This window comes from Rhinopithecus bieti, unplaced genomic scaffold (genome assembly GCF_001698545.2).
Source record: "Rhinopithecus bieti isolate Rb0 unplaced genomic scaffold, ASM169854v2 scaffold_110, whole genome shotgun sequence".
NCBI classification, from domain to species: Eukaryota; Metazoa; Chordata; class Mammalia; order Primates; family Cercopithecidae; genus Rhinopithecus; species Rhinopithecus bieti.
The window spans coordinates 1195194-1211540 of record NW_016803311.1 but is presented as its reverse complement, the minus strand read 5'-3'; the positions used below and the strand labels follow the sequence as shown (position 1 = coordinate 1211540).

At 41.7% G+C, this 16347-nt stretch overlaps 1 protein-coding gene across 1 annotated transcript in view; it reads left to right on the top strand.

Annotated features, from left to right (window-relative positions):
* The window catches only part of GRIN2B (glutamate ionotropic receptor NMDA type subunit 2B), a 426741-nt gene that overhangs the window by 364631 nt on the left and 45763 nt on the right, over positions 1–16347 (top strand). Inside the window, exons 5-9 of the mRNA XM_017873067.1 lie at positions 4940–5142; positions 5937–6108; positions 6328–6481; positions 9723–9848; positions 12429–12658. Coding sequence (XP_017728556.1) covers positions 4940–5142; positions 5937–6108; positions 6328–6481; positions 9723–9848; positions 12429–12658 — 885 coding nt within the window. The remainder of the gene's footprint in view (positions 1–4939; positions 5143–5936; positions 6109–6327; positions 6482–9722; positions 9849–12428; positions 12659–16347) is intronic.

The following is a 16347-nucleotide window of genomic DNA, read 5'->3' as shown; positions in this document are numbered from 1 at the left end:
ACATTGTCTCTGAAATATCTCCTGTTAGCCTCATGTTCTACTACTGTCTGCACTTCCAGGACTGTATACTCACACCACTTCAGACATCCTTTCAAGATGTTTGCTTGGTATCTCCGGCTTCTCTTTCTCTATTCACTATTTTTCTTTGCTCTTTCAAACTTTTCCATTTATATTTTTCACCATACTTTCTCCCCCTTGAGAGAAGGATTGCTTGAAATACACCTTGTTCTTCTACATAATTTTTTTCCTTTTTTATTAATTTTAGTTGTTTACTTATTTCTAACCTGCCTTGCTCCATAAAGAATTGGCAGCGACTATCTAAACACGTTCTTTAACATGAGCCCTGTTGGTTGGAATTGGAAATCTGATATTCATAGATTTTCTTTTTCAAAAAAGTTTCACCTTTCAGTACTCAAGGAATTTAACTTTCCTTCTCATTTCTTTTCTTGTTTCCTTGAAGAAACAAGAAAAAAAATCACAACTTTAAGACAAGTTCATATTTTGTAGAAACAGATTGGATACTGCTATCCCTTCAAAAAGTAACCTCTAAAAGTACCTCTTCGTTGGGCTTTAATCTGTAGGACGTAGACAGCCCCTGTCCTAAAGAAATTATGATCATGAAATTATGTGGAAGGCACCTCAGAATTCCATACACCTGTTTTTACAGATGCAGAAACTCACAGAAGGCTCACAATGTTTTAGAAATGTGTTTATAGTCTCAGAAATACTCAGAGACATGTTTAGAATTCATTTAGAAGACAAGTCACCTGGAACATTTAAAAAATCATTAAAGAAGGTAGTAGATAGCATGAAATGATGAATAACTGGGTTCCGGGAAGTGGTGAGCTGGTAGATGTTTAACAACAGGGGCTGGGGCTGGACAGAGGGAGCCTGATTGATAGTGTTTGCCACCTTCATGGTGCCCATGCCAGTTTCAAGCTACCAGCCTGACACCCTTGAACAAGGAGTTGGGAAGAGATGAGCACAATCCAGTCAGCTCTCGAGAGTGGCAGAGATCATCCGGCTACAGTGAGTAGGCCCTTAAGGAGGAGAACTGTGCTAGACCATTGCTCCCCATGCCTCAGACCTTACAGTTGTGAAGAATAATCCATTTTCATTTAGCCTCTGCACCACTCTGCTCCTTCACTCTTGCTCTTGCTTTGGCAGATAAATAATCTTACCTCCTCAGCTATCATTTACATTTCAAGCCCCAGCTCAAAATGAGGATCTGTGAGATTTCTTCTGATTCTTTTGGAAATCATCACTTCTACTCTGAATGCCAGAGTACTTTATTTATATCTTTTATTAGAGTAATTACCAAAGCCTAATTTGTCCATGGATAGTGGATATTAATTATCAAAGCCTATTATTGTTGATGGATAGTGTCTTTTCCCTCTAGACTATCCTTGGAGGAAAAGGAACATGTCTCACTCCTTCCTTGTCAGAGAAGCAGTACAGTGTGGTGGGTAGGAGCCCAAGCTCTGGAGTCAGACTGCTCAGCTTCAAGTCACTTACCATGGGACCTTGGGCAAGTCATCAAACCCCTCTGTAGCCATCTGTAAAATGAAACGTTAGATGTGATTCTCAATCTCACAGGCTCACTGTGACATAGTTAGATTACTAGATATGGTCAGTGCCTAGCACATCTATGCCCTCAATAAATGTGACCTGGTATTGTTACCTCTAGCACACAGCCCAGTGCCTGGCATAGAATCAGTGTGCAGTTGGTGGTGGTTGAAATGAATGGACTTGAAGTAAGGATATGACCCAGCTAACTCAGTAGGAAGTTGGGAAAGGGTGTGATAAAGGGAACTGCATGAACAAACTATTGTTGGAGAAATGAGAATGATATATTTAATAAAAATCAGTAGATTATAGAATTATAGGATCAGAACCCACGTTTCCAGCTGTGGTATGATGAACACAGAGCAGGGTAGGATCATTCGTACCTTCCCTTCACCCCATATGCTAGATGATGTATGTCTATAAATATACCATTGTTATTGCAATAGCTTTTGTAGACTGCTGATTGAAATATCTCATTTTCGATGCTGTGCAATTGCTTTTTAAAACATCAAAATGCTAGATTTTGAGTACAAATACTGTTACATTTCATTCAATTTGGTTCAGTCCATCATTCCAACTAATTCATATCTCCTCCAAACTTGATTCTGCAATGCAGTTTATCTTTCCTCCTATCTAGTTTTCTGCTGTCTGCAATTTTGTAAGCATGACTTCTATTTTGTTTTCTAAAATACTATCCAGGCCGCTTCTAAGAACAGAGTCCCCTGACATGACACTAGTGACTTTTTCTATGTTGGCAGTCATTCATTAAAAAATCTATTTTTTTCCTTTTTGGGTACAGATTTTAAACTGCTTTCAAATCTATCAAAGTGTGTAATATCCATATTGTTCACAATAGTATCTGAGAAACTCTGCCAAAATGTTATGTCTGTAGCATTTTTTTCCCACAGATATAGTAAGTCTATTAGAAAAGAAAATGCAGCTAGTTTGTTGCAAAGTGTCCCTGATTAATCCATGTTAGCTCTTAATACCAACAACTTCCTTTTCCAAGTTGAACTAAGGATTCATGATGTAAAATAGTGAAGTTAACTGTATCAAGGTAGGCTAGACTCAACCTACAGACTTTGACTATCTAGGTGAGAAAGTTGGGCACAATTCTGAGGACCGTGAGAGATTGTTGAAATTTTCGAATCAGGATTATATGACAAAATTGTGTTTTCTGGCAGCACTGTCCACAATGGACTCTGGGGGGACCTTTAGTGAGATTTGAAATTTCCTGCAATAATCTCAGAATGGGCCGCTGGGTTATATTAGGCTAGGCTAGTAGCAATAAAGATAGAAGAGAATAAATTTGGATTTAAGAGAAAAAAATCAAAAGGGACTATTGAGGGAAGATTATAGGAAATAAATAAATAAATAGATAGATAGATAGGTATTTTAGGATTTCTCAACCTTTTACACATTATTGAAGGTGCAGAATATAAAACCAATTTGGCCACTGGGGTAAATAGGCCTGTTTGGGGATGGGGTACCAATGTCCGGGGCCCCCAGGACTGAGTCTCTCCTCTCCCAATTCCTACGTGCCCCAACTGGCAGAGGACATTAGTATCTCCACTGGCTGGAGAGCCATTTGGAAATTTCTGTTTTAGAAATAAGTAGTCTTAGTAATATGAGAAAAAACAGACTTGTACTAAAATCAGGATCAACAGTTCAGAGAAGTCTGTATACATGAAGGAAAGCAAATGTTTGGTTCGGTGCATGATTCTGAACAAAGAAGCAAAACATCATTATACCCTTGAAAGAAAACCAACCAGCATTAGCCAAACAGGGACTGTGTAGGTACCAAATAAGATTGCCCAAGCCACCAAGCCACTGCTTGCATTATAATGATGCAGTAACATAAGGGCAGGGGCTGTGCAGGCTACTGGACAAAGAAACCAAGAAGGAGGGAGTCTGGGTTTTGCATTAATTTGGAAATCCAAGCCGATTTGCTTGAAAATTTACGAAGTGCTACCAACTTGTTGCTTCTTATTGATTTCTGTAGTTAATAAATTAAGTAGTGCTGTAGTTCCTGGTGCCTCACCTGTTCTACTAATTTACATTGCTGCATGGAGGAAATCATAGATTGAGAAAATGTAGGTGCTTGCAATCCATAATTCTTTATGATAATTGAAGATGATCAGTTATAGAAAATAAGCAAGTATTCCCTCTTTCTCCATTAAACTCCGTGAGACAGAGAGATCAAGAGCCCCCCAACAAAGCCATGTCGATTGCCTTATAAATAGGAATGAGTGGCTCTTCTGAAAAATAATGGAACCCATATATTTCTCAGGATGGTTGCCAGCAGGCCGCCATGTTCATGATTCAGGGGCACTGGCCTTTCACATTGGAGTCCATGTGGATGGTGCTCCCTAGTGTTGGGGCACTCAGCCTGTGTGGCCATAGGTGTTGGCTCACAGAGAGACATATCTGATTCATCCCAGGGCTTCTACCCAGCCCAGGAGGTGCACATCTGCACTGACCCATGTTCATCTTCAGCCTAACTGTGCTCCCTTCCCAAACAGTGTTAGTATTCTTTAATCCCAATTTGTAATTTTATTCCAATTCAGATCCACCTAGCTCTCCGCACTGGATCTCTTCTACAGTCAAAGCACATCCTTTTGGCTCATTTGCTCCCAATTTTCTGTTGACCTTTCCACAGCTATCTGATGCTCTCACCATCATGCTCCTTGTTACAGTTAAGTAGAAAAAACTGGCAGCCACACATAATGCAGGCAACTCCAGCATCCTCACAACTGGCAGAGGACATTAGTATCTCCACTGGCTGGAGAGCCATTTGGAAATTTCTGTTTTAGAAATAAGTAGTCTTAGTAATATGAGAAAAAAACAGACTTGTACTAAAATCAGGATCAACAGTTCAGAGAAGTCTGTATACATGAAGGAAAGCAAATGTTTGGTTCGGTGCATGATTCTGAACAAAGAAGCAAAACATCATTTATACCCTTGAAAGAAAACCAACCAGCATTAGCCAAACAGGGACTGTGTAGGTACCAAATAAGTGCTGCAAGATATTTTTTTGCACATCTGACTCCACTCACTATGAGCTTCATGAAGGACAGAATGATGCTTCTTTGAGCCATGGGTCTTGGCAGGGTGCCAGCACATAGTAGGTTCTCATTTAATGTTTGGTAAGTGAGTGATAAGTGAATGTATTGCCTTTCTTACATTTGGACACAGTAGTCTCATTTGGGGCATATGACTAGAGAGAGGAAAAAGTATTCCTCTCTCTAGTTTGTACAATGTTGGCACTTGTTGGCTTTTGTTCAACTGCTTCCTGGGATTATTCAGACAATACAGGGACAGGCTGTTATGTTGTGGCCAGAGGTTTCTGATTCTCGTGTTCATCCTTGTGCAGGTGGGGAAGTGGAAAGACAAGTCCCTGCAGATGAAGTACTATGTGTGGCCCCGAATGTGTCCAGAGACTGAAGAGCAGGAAGATGACCATCTGAGCATTGTGACCCTGGAGGAGGCACCATTTGTCATTGTGGAAAGTGTGGACCCTCTGAGTGGAACCTGCATGAGGAACACAGTCCCCTGCCAAAAACGCATAGTCACTGAGTATGGCATCCTCTCAATGACTTTGGGTGGCATGGAAGAGTCAGCTTTGATGTACCTGTTAGCACTTGGCTGGCCTGAGACCTGAGGCATGAGAACTGGGCACTGTATCTGATTTCTAGTTGTTTTTGATCTGTGGGATTACTGGCAGCCCTCTGGTCTGATGTCCCATTCTGTCCAGATGGTGACCTGGGAAAATGATGGCTAACTCCCTATGCTAAACTTTCTCTAGTCTTGCTTGGCCTCAGTGATCAGGACCTCAAGTTTATGGAGATTTAAGTTTACTTCTGGTTTTCAAATATGTTTTCTTGAGCCAACATGCCCCAAAATCTTGAGATTTAGAACTATTTTTTTGAAAAATATAAAACTAATCTATCCTTTTAAAAGTCAGGATAATGGTTCTCCTTGGTGTGAAGTGCCTAGAGTGGGAAACAAGAGGCCTCTTGGGTGCTGGTAACTTTTCTGTATCTGGATCTGGGTGCTGATTAAAAAGAGGAGTTCAGTCTGTGAAAATTCATTGAACTGAGGCCTTCAAATATGCACCCTTTTCTTATGTATTTTGTACTTCAAAGGAAAATTAAAATTAGGAGGAAACACATCTCAATGTGATGAGATAATGAGAATAGTGCAGGTCTGCTGTCTGTTTTATTTCTTTACTTGAGTCTAGTATAAATTGTGCTAAGCTGTGAAGGGGGCCTGCTTTGGGATTGGAGGTTTTTTAATGGCAAAGGGTAATAAATGTTGCCTTTTTTGTACAAAGCCTTTTGTTTGTTTGTTTTGTTTCTTTAATTGGCTAGGAATAAAACAGATGAGGAGCCAGGTTACATCAAAAAATGCTGCAAGGGGTTCTGTATCGACATCCTTAAGAAAATTTCTAAATCTGTGAAGTTCACCTATGACCTTTACCTGGTTACCAATGGCAAGCATGGGAAGAAAATCAATGGAACCTGGAATGGTATGATTGGAGAGGTGAGTGTTCACAAGGGCTGTTTCTATTTTCATTTATTTTCCTTCTTTTAAATATATGTTTTAAACATGCTCACTTTATGCATTTCAGAAAATACAAAATGGCAAATAAGATGTATTGTTCCTACTATATAAAGAAAACCACAGCTAGGCTGTATTTTCCTCGTGGTGGTCCCTTGCCCTCCTGAATGTTTTAATTGGAGCATTGCACCTTTCTCTTAGGTGGTCATGAAGAGGGCCTACATGGCGGTGGGCTCACTCACCATCAATGAGGAACGATCGGAGGTGGTCGACTTCTCTGTGCCCTTCATAGAGACAGGCATCAGTGTCATGGTGTCACGCAGCAATGGGACTGTCTCACCTTCTGCCTTCTTAGGTAAATGATGGGTTTGCTGGTGGAAGGAAATGGATATATGGATGGGGAAGTGAAATAGGGAACAAAGAAGGAGCACATGGCCAGGCTCTTCCAGCTGAGGTGGTTTGCTAGGAGCTCAACTCAGTCAGGGACTTCACTTAGGGGACTTCAAAATTAATTACTCTCAAACATGAAAACCAATGAACACCCAGAAAAATAGGAAAGCATAATGCCGTCTAAGAAAGCAGTACTGGACTGGTCCTCAGAGGGCCTACTGTAGTCCCATTCCTGCCATTTAGTCAGCATGTGACCTTGAGCAAATTTGCTCTATCTGGGGACTCGGTTTCCTCATCCACAGGAGAAGTCATTTCAACCAGGCTGATCTCTGAGGCTGCTTCCTGCCATAATAATTTCTAATTCTGGATATCATTGAAATATCTATTTATTTTTAATTATCTGCAAGAATTGTGCTCAGTGCTACCAAAAAAGGTTTTTTGTTTCCACGCAAATTTTCTGAGGCTTTGCCAGATAGAGCTGATCTGATTCTTCCTCCCACCCCAGCGCACCCCTCCCCATACCATTCTCTCCAGCATCACTTAAATGTCAAAAATCTCAGATGTGATATAAGACTGGGTGAGATGAGGCCAAGATTTCAGTTAGATGAGGTCTTTTGTGAGCTCATACCCCATATTTTTTTCAGGGGCCATGGAATGAGGGGTTGGAAAACAAAACGTAACCTTGAAAACAGAACACTGGGCTAGCAGAAAGGAGACTGAGTTTGGCATAAACAAGCCGTAAGCCCCTGGACGAGTCACCATCTCTCTAAGGGACATCAACATTTTTTAAATGGGGCTATTACAGTAGACAGTGACTAACATTTCTTTAAGCTCTAACCATAGGGAATGAATTCAATTAATGCATTGCAAAGTGGAGTTATAGGCTCCATAGAATTTTTCTATAAATTACTCAAATTTCTTAGCTAATCTTCTTACTCACAGTGAAGCAAATTCCAGCCTTGCCAATTTTATGTGAAATGTGATTAGATAGTACACACTGTATGCAGTAATTCTCATAGCTGCTGTACATATTTTATTTGCTTTTTTTCCTGTGCAAGGATAATTGGAACATTAAGAGATATAAACAAAACCACATTCTAATTCTAACCTTGTCAGTACAGCACTACCTTAACTTCTGAACTAGCAGAGCCAGTGGTACATTAATATATCACTGGAATGGCATAGAAATGTCAGGCAGGGTGTGTTTATGTCTGTGTTCAGAGGAGGAACAGTTAGTTATAGGGATAAGAGAAGCCAACATTTATTGAGCACCTACTATATAATGTGCCAGGCATCATTGTACACCTTTTGGTAATATTAACTCATAAAATGTTCTTATACCCATTTTATAGCTTAGGAAACGGAATCTTAGACATATTAAGCCATTTTCCAGCAGTCTCTTAGCTGATAACTGGCAGCTCTAGGATTAAAATCCAGCTATGGTAGCCTTCAGAACCTGTGTTCTAGTACAAATAAGGCCGTTTCAGGGTTCAGCCCCTAACCCAGGAACCAGCATGGGGGACAAAGAGCAATGTAATAAAATGAAAAAACACAGATTTTTGGCTCAGTTTGTAACCTGACCCTGCCACTTTCTGAGTATGAACTGGAAAGAACCTTGACCTCTCAGTCCTAGTTTACTCCTCCATAAAATAAATAAGGTAATCCCTAATGAAAGGGCCATTAGAAGGATTATATATACAGTATGTGGTAAAGTACTTTCTAAATTGTAAAGACCAAAACAGGCGATGTATTTTGTGTATAGAAAGTTTCCCTGGGCCTAATGGGAGGAAAAGACCATAGAGGTGATGCTTTTACTCAGTTATTCCCCAGTCTTAGACAAAAGGGAAATCAGGGTAGAATTGCAATCAATTAGAGTCAAGTGTGCAGAGGTTTTCTCCGCACCTCTGGAGAGAGCCTTTGAATTGCACCTATTACGCCCGCATCTCTAGCTGCCATTAAAAGGTTTTGCATTTCACAGTTGGTGTGTTAAGTACTGGGGCTTTATCAAGATCTTTTTAAAATTGATTAAGTGACCAAGCTTTTACAATTCCTTTGGGAGTTCAATAATAAAGTAGGTTTCAGAGTAAGAAATATATTTTCTAATTTTCAGCCAATTTTCCCCTTTTAAACTTCATCTTTATTAATGATTTGGAAGATGGAGAAAACAGCATGCTAATTCACTTAGTTATGAGTTTACAATGTGCTGTGACAGCTAAAAAGGCCAGAACTATTTTGAGACACAATTGAGGGAGCATTGTATCATGGGACAGAATAGGGATTGTCCCTTTTTATAGAGGCCTTCACAGAGATGGCTTCTGGAATATAGTATCTAGTTTCTGGACACCTCCAAGCCAGAGAGGTATTTAGCTCAACTGGAAAGGATTCAGCACACATGATTAAAGATATTAAAGAAAGCATGTGTGGAACATTCTTGCTACCTTGCCCAGTCTTGTCCCATCAACCCTATCACTTGGTGACGGGGAATAGATTGTAGTTGGTTTGTGAATTACAGCTTAGGCATGTTCCCTTGTCACTTGTTAAATTCCCACTGTTGCAGATAATCATATTTAGCATGGAAGGATTCTTTACCATTGACTTATATTCTCATACGCTAATGATGTCTGATAACATACAATACATAAAAGTAGGTTGAAAAAGTGAATCTAGGCTAGGAAGTTTAAGAGAAGTGATACAAGGAGGAAAGGGGGGCTGGTTATGTATTGTACATAATTATTCCTGAACAAATTCAACTCTAAAATAGTAGGCAGGTCTGTTGAGAATGACTGTATCTGCAAGGCTCAGAAGCATTGGGGAAGGCATTTCCAGGCCTCTATTACATGGTGTGGCCATATAGATGAGAACACAAATTGAGTCAGTCCAATACTCACCTCATAGCTAGTACTTCTTCCAATTGCACCATTTACTGAAATACCCAGATATTGGTCCAATATTGGCAGAAACTGCCTCTACAACCTAAAAGGCTCACGGGCATGAAGCTATCCTTCTCACATATTTAAAGGAAGACAGTCCTTGCCCTTTAAGGAAATGGTTCAGGTACAATCTAACCTAGGCCCTGGCTTCCTGAAGGCAGACAACACACTGTGGTTTGTTCCCCATCCCCTAAAATATGAAATGAATATGTGAATTAATTCGAAGTCTTTTGCTCTCTGTTTTAACCCTGAGCACTGCTTTTTTCCCTTCCCCAGAGCCATTCAGCGCTGACGTATGGGTGATGATGTTTGTGATGCTGCTCATCGTCTCAGCCGTGGCTGTCTTTGTCTTTGAGTACTTCAGCCCTGTGGGTTATAACAGGTGCCTCGCTGATGGCAGAGGTAAGGCTGGCTGGAACTGCTGCATTTCCCCAATTTTTTCCTCCTATTTTCAAATCTCTGGACTCCTCATTTGTTATCTGCATTTTCCCTAGCATATCCATTTCTGAAAAGGAAACCTCAGGTGGACATTTCTAGGTCACCATCTTGGTGTCTCGTTAGAAATACCCCAGATAAGATGTTAGTTTGAATCTATAGGCTGCTTTATGCCTGGCCCCAAGCCTAGTTGCACTCCCAAGTAAAGGAGAGGAAAAACTGTTGGTAGATATGGGTATAGCATAAACATGTCATAGGAAACTATTTTGATAACCTTAGGCTGTGGGCAGTCTGTTGGAACAGATGTCGCTAACAAGGCAGATTGTACACACATGTTAAGAACAAGAAGAAATGGAATGCCCCAGGGTATTTGCAGGTGGTTGTGGCTAGTGGAGTTCCCCAGTGCCAGAGGATCACAACTGAAGTACCAGATCTCCAAAGCATATGCTCCTGGCTCAACCCCCTTGCCAGAGAGTATAAAAGTTGGATGTTGGAAATAAAATGAATGGGAAAGACCAATTCTCACTCATAGCTATTATTGGGTATGGTCCAATTTCCTGGGTAGGTGGACCCAGAGATGTGAGGGCTGCCCAAGTATTTGAGGCATTTATGACAGTTTTTAAAAGTTCACATGACTTCTAAAGAGCGGCATGGGATCCTTGTAAATAACTCCTCTAAAACTTCCTGAGAACCCCAGGATTAAGAAATATTCTGCCTTCTCCGAGCCTTCTCCATTCCAGAATGTGAGCTCTATCCTAGAATTATACCTCCAAGAGGAAAGATTCTTAATCCTGGCTACACATAAGAATGATCTATGGGGGTATCTAAAAGACATGGGTGCTTGGACCTCATTTTCTGATTCACTAAGTCTAGGGTGGGGCTTAGACCACTGTATGTTTCAATATAGTGTTTCTCTATCTTGGTTGCATGTTAAAATAACCAGCCCCACCCTACACCAATTTAATAAGAATCTCTGAGGATAGGGTTTCAGGCAGCAGTATTTTATAAAATCTTCCTCATGCTTCTGTTGGATTCATAGTACACGCTGTGAAACACCAATTCACTGAAGTATTTCCAAGTGTAGACCCACCTTTTAATTTGGTTTGTGTATTCTGAGGTGGGAGTTGGGTGTCTCCACTGCCTGGTACAGTCAGGGGCCTTTCACCTGTGCTTCATCCAGAAGCCATGGCCTAGATCCCAGCCTGTGTGGCACCAGTAAGAAGTGGAACATCTGGGAATCACATGAGTATATACTTAGGTCAGCAATGTCAAGAACTCAAGTCAGTGTGCATTGCCTCTCTCCCCTGAAAAAATAACAGGAGCCAAAAATCCAGACTTGCAAAGAAAGCTCAGAGTGAGGGCTTACAATTACTCATTTTACCGAAGGCTGTTTGTCTTCACAGAGGAATTCAGCATGGGACCACTTTACATATCAAGTCTCCTTAGAGCATTTTACAATTTACAAAACTTTAATTTATAAACGACTTTTTAGTTACACATCTGTTGCATGAAATAAGGTCCACACGCACAGATGTGTGTGCACAGTTAGATATCAGGTTCAACATGAGTTGTCCCTGATGATTTATTTGGCTGAGCAGATGCTATCAGGATCACAGATTACATCATAAGACCTGTGCAAATATGTTGTAAAACTGTGCAGGCAGATGTTCATTTCTGCAGTGGAGGGGCTACATGGAGATTCAGACAACAGGCAAGATTTTACCATCAGCATAGAGATTGTGGTGAGGTCACAATACATACATGGGCAGAAGCCCAAGCACTGTGTGTGCAAAGGTTGGGGGAGAGGGGGAAATCAAAGTCAAAAGCAGCTTCCTTTCTGCCCTTAGATGCATGTAGCCAGGCCAGAATTCTATGACTTCCCCTTTGGCCTTCCTGATATTCTTTTACACACAAGCTTCTATGGCAGGAAACCAGCTGGGAAGTGTTGGCATTGGAGTGGGGTCAGGTTTGTCTTTGAAATATTGAGTGCTAAGTGCTAGAAGCTAAAGAAAAATCAGGAAAAAGTGCATTCCAAGCCATCTAGCATCAGTGTAAACAGACTTGAAGAGGGTTTATGAATGGTAGAAAACAGTCTTACACAATCCTTGCTGATGTTTTTTGGAAGTTAAAATGCATTATTGGTAGATACAAATATAAAATTTAGGAAAAACAGTAATGACTCAAGTGTGACCATAGTGACATAGGTGGCCTGTGTTATTCAGTTTTGATGTGATCTTGACAGGGTCTTGTATATGGGGCAGGTTGATGGCTCCTCCAGAGGGGAGTCATGACTGTTAGTTCAAAAAAGACCATCCCACACACACCCCAGGCTTTTGGTTTTTCTTCTAAGGAACCCTCTGCAGCCCTCCTGGGAGTCCCTGGAAAAGAGAGATACACACTCTCAAATTTAAAAGCCGTCTATAAAAGCGCTCGGTTTTAGTGGAAGGGTTTCCTGCTCTGAGCAGGGACTCACCCTGTGTATTTGTAGGTTTAAATAGAACCAGTCACGATGGCTTAACTTTCGTCCTTGTCTTTTTGTCATGCCAGAGCCTGGTGGCCCCTCTTTCACCATCGGCAAAGCTATTTGGTTGCTCTGGGGTCTGGTGTTTAACAACTCCGTACCTGTGCAGAACCCAAAGGGGACCACCTCCAAGATCATGGTGTCAGTGTGGGCCTTCTTTGCTGTCATCTTCCTGGCCAGCTACACTGCCAACTTAGCTGCCTTCATGATCCAAGAGGAATATGTGGACCAGGTTTCTGGCCTGAGCGACAAAAAGGTAAGAGACTCATTTGAAATCTCCCATCTTTCCTTCAATCCTGTTCTCAGCCATACTCAAAGTTCCCATGTACCTGCTTGTCTTCTAAATTTTTCGAATTGACTGTTCTTTCTTATGTTTCCTTGTATTGGAACATGGGAGTAAAAGTCAGCTTCCCTGCTGAAATAACATGACTTCATGTTGGCCTCCTGATTCATGAAAAGTTATCACTAATACACCCTGGGCTGCAAATAAGGGGTTTGGTATGTTAGCAACTCTCTGAGTGCATGGTACCTCCTGTTGGATGTGGTTGGGTGGCCTATCTGCACAGGGGCTGCCAGTGTGGGGTGTTATTAGACAGCTGCCCCTGTGTACCCACACTGAGGAGATGGGCGCATGATGGCCTCCTTTTCTTCCCAGTGGTGTTTGGCTGTTGTCCCGTCCAGCGGGATCATTAACACAGATCTTGGAGGAGGGGGTGGGAATTTAGAGAGATGAGACACAAGAAATGGAGACAAGACAGTATCCTGATCAAGTCTCGTTTATTGAGGGCGTTGGTACAGCTTATATAGGCTGGTAAGAAAGAGGAAGTGCGGCAGAGCAGGCGGGGAGGAGAACAATGAGAGACGTCACCAGGCGCATGCTCGGTAGACTTAGTCTTTCCCGGGCGTGGGAACTTATCTACGCTAGCAGGAAAAGTTGATGATGAAGAACCAGGAAGTGAGCCATCTTGTCTCCGCAATGCAGAGCTTAAGCAACAGAGGCTGCGGCAATTTCCGGGCCTCACGGCTCCGGACAGGCTGTGGGCTCTCCCTTTGTTCCAGGGCACACTCATGTGTTCCTGGGGCTGAGCAGGAGGGTTGTTCACATTGTGTCTTAAAGAGAAGTAACTGCTGTTTAACTGGATGATTTGGATGATTGCCCCTGAGTGGTGCTGATGAATGGGCTGCTCCCTCCTGTGGGCCTATGCAGTTGAGAGAGAAGGGAAAGTGTCTGCTGTTTTCCATCACTGCTGGATGAGGATGTACAAAATCCATTCTAAATACATCTGACTCTCCATTCTGCCTGAAGCATCACATTTTCCATGGGAGATCTGTCTCCTGAAACTATGTAACCAGAACTAGGGATGGGAGCCACTTCCGTGGAGTGTCCCATAAAGCTTGTGGTCAAAATAATTTTGGAGACTTGCACTTACAACAAATTTTCTACTCTATTTCCTTAAGATTTAGAAAATGTGATCTTTTTCCACTCCCACCCCCACCCCCCCAGGATGAAGCCATGAGATACAGACAGGTGTGTCTTCAGACCAAATAGTACTTTGCACATGGGTTAGATTTGCCCAACCTAAAACCCTACACACTTAAGCAAATGGTCTGAGAAGAATGAAAAGGAGGACATATTCTCTTCAGGGCCTCAGATTCTGATTTTTCCTTCTACATCTCTACTTATCAAGAACATTCAAAAGCATGTGGAGAAGATAAACAGTATCTTGAGAAAATGAATATATATATATATATATACACACATATATATATAAAATATATATTTATTTATTTTTCTGAGTTCATGGTACCTCCTGTTGGATGTGGTTGGGTGGCCTATCTGCACAGGGCTGACAGTGTGGGTTATTAGAGGGCTGCCGCTGTGTACCCACACTGAGGAGATGGGCGCATGTTGGCCCAAGGAATATATATATTCCACTGTGTTTACCCCTTTGTGTTATCTCTTTCTCTGATTTGTCTTCCTTTTGCTTTTTCTTCCTTATTTAAAAAAAAAAAAATTCTCTCTCTTGGACTTTTTTATTTGGAAGCTTTTATTTACTTCTCTCATCTCAAGATTTATGATACATTTATTTATATATTCATCCATTTATTAATCCGTTTTTAAACCTCTCTCTCACTGTTTCTTCATCAACATCTTTCATCATGACCCTAACTAAAATTTGAGTTAGATCCCTCCTTTCACCCGCCCTTTGCAGCCACTACCATAATCACCTTTTGGTGACTATTTCTGGAACCTGGACAGTAGTTGGGCTAAGAACAACCTCAGGGCTCAATACTTGGATGTGGCTTAGGGTAAGGTGGACCACGCCCACCTCCTATTGTTTGGATGTCTGATCCCTTTAAATCTCATGTTGAAACTTGATCCCCAGTGTTGAAGGTGGGGCCTAATGGGCAGTGTTTGGGTCACGGGGTAGATCTCTCATGAACAGATTAGTGCCTTCCTTGGGAGGGGCGGGACTGAGTGAGTTCCTGCTTTGTTAGTTTCCATGAGAATTGCCCCAAAAGCTGATTGTTAAAAAGAGCCTGGCACCTCCCCTCTCGCTTACTTCCTCTCTTGCCATATGATCTCTGCACATGCTGGCTCCTCTGCCCCTTCCACCATGAGTGGAAGCAGCCTGAGGATGTCACCAGATGCCCAAACTTGAACTTTTCCAGACATCAGAATTGTGAGCCAACTGAACCTTTTTTTTTCTTTATAAATTACCTAGTCTCAGGTATTCCTCTATAGCAACACAAAATGCACTAAGGCACCACCCTAAAACATGGACGTTGCAGAAACTTGATGGGCCATGCCCCATGTACACTTGTCAGAAGTATGGCAGACCACGTCTTCACATGCGGCTGTGGCAGAGATGTAGTAGACTATGTACCCACACAGAGTATAGCAGGGCCATGTCACCATGATTGACATGGCAGGGCAGGGGTGTAGTGAATCATGTCCTATGCATGGTTACAGCACTGTATGGTGAGATCATGTGACTGTGCCTCAATATGGCAGAGATGAGGTAGGTCACAGACCTTCCTAGGGGTCTGGGCTGTTAAGTGGAGAATCTCCATGGGTATCAAAATGTTTCCCTCCAATGTCTCAAAAACTACTTGGTATACTGCACTTATCTTTCTCTTACCCTCATGGGCCATGCAGTAATAACTGAATGCTTTTCTGTTTGAACTAAGCATAACTGAGACACGGAGGAAGATAGTTTTCTTTTCCACGATCTTGAAATAAGTATCATATCTAGGCTTCTTAAAGCAGACAGGATATGCACGTCTGTCCTCCATACCATGTTGATTATGTTCTAAAAAGTTGGAGCCCATCAGTTTGTTTTATAGAATGAAGGCAGTTTGTGTGTGTGTGTGTGTGTGTGTGTGAGAGAGAGAGAGAGAGAGAGGGAGAGACTTTCAAGACCTTTGAAATAATTTCCACTGTGACACCAGCTCTGCAGTCTCATTGGCTGATTCTTGGGTTCCTGCATCTGATATCCTGGGTATCCACAATTCTTCATCTTTTTCAACCATACCTCTACCTGTGCATCTGCCTAGGAGGCTTTTTTCCCCACTTTTTCACTCATCGAACTTCTACTGAAACTTCAAAACCTAGATTAGAGATCGCTTTATTTGTGGAGCTTTCCCTAGCTCATCTGGGAAATTAGTCATTCCATGCCCTATTACAGCAACTGTTCAAATCTTTATTATAACATGTATCTTCCACATTCTGTTGCAATAATCTATAGGCCTATACCTGACCACCTATTCCTCTATCTGACTGTGAATTCCACAAAGTCAATGACCGTAAGTTGGTCATAATTAAGACAAAAAAAAAAGTCTGTGGGGAGAGACGAAGAGAGGCTGTATTTACTTAAGAGCCCCTGGTGAAAACAGTGGACCCAGCATCACAGGCAAAGAAAGCAGTGAGTCAGCAAGTGCCCC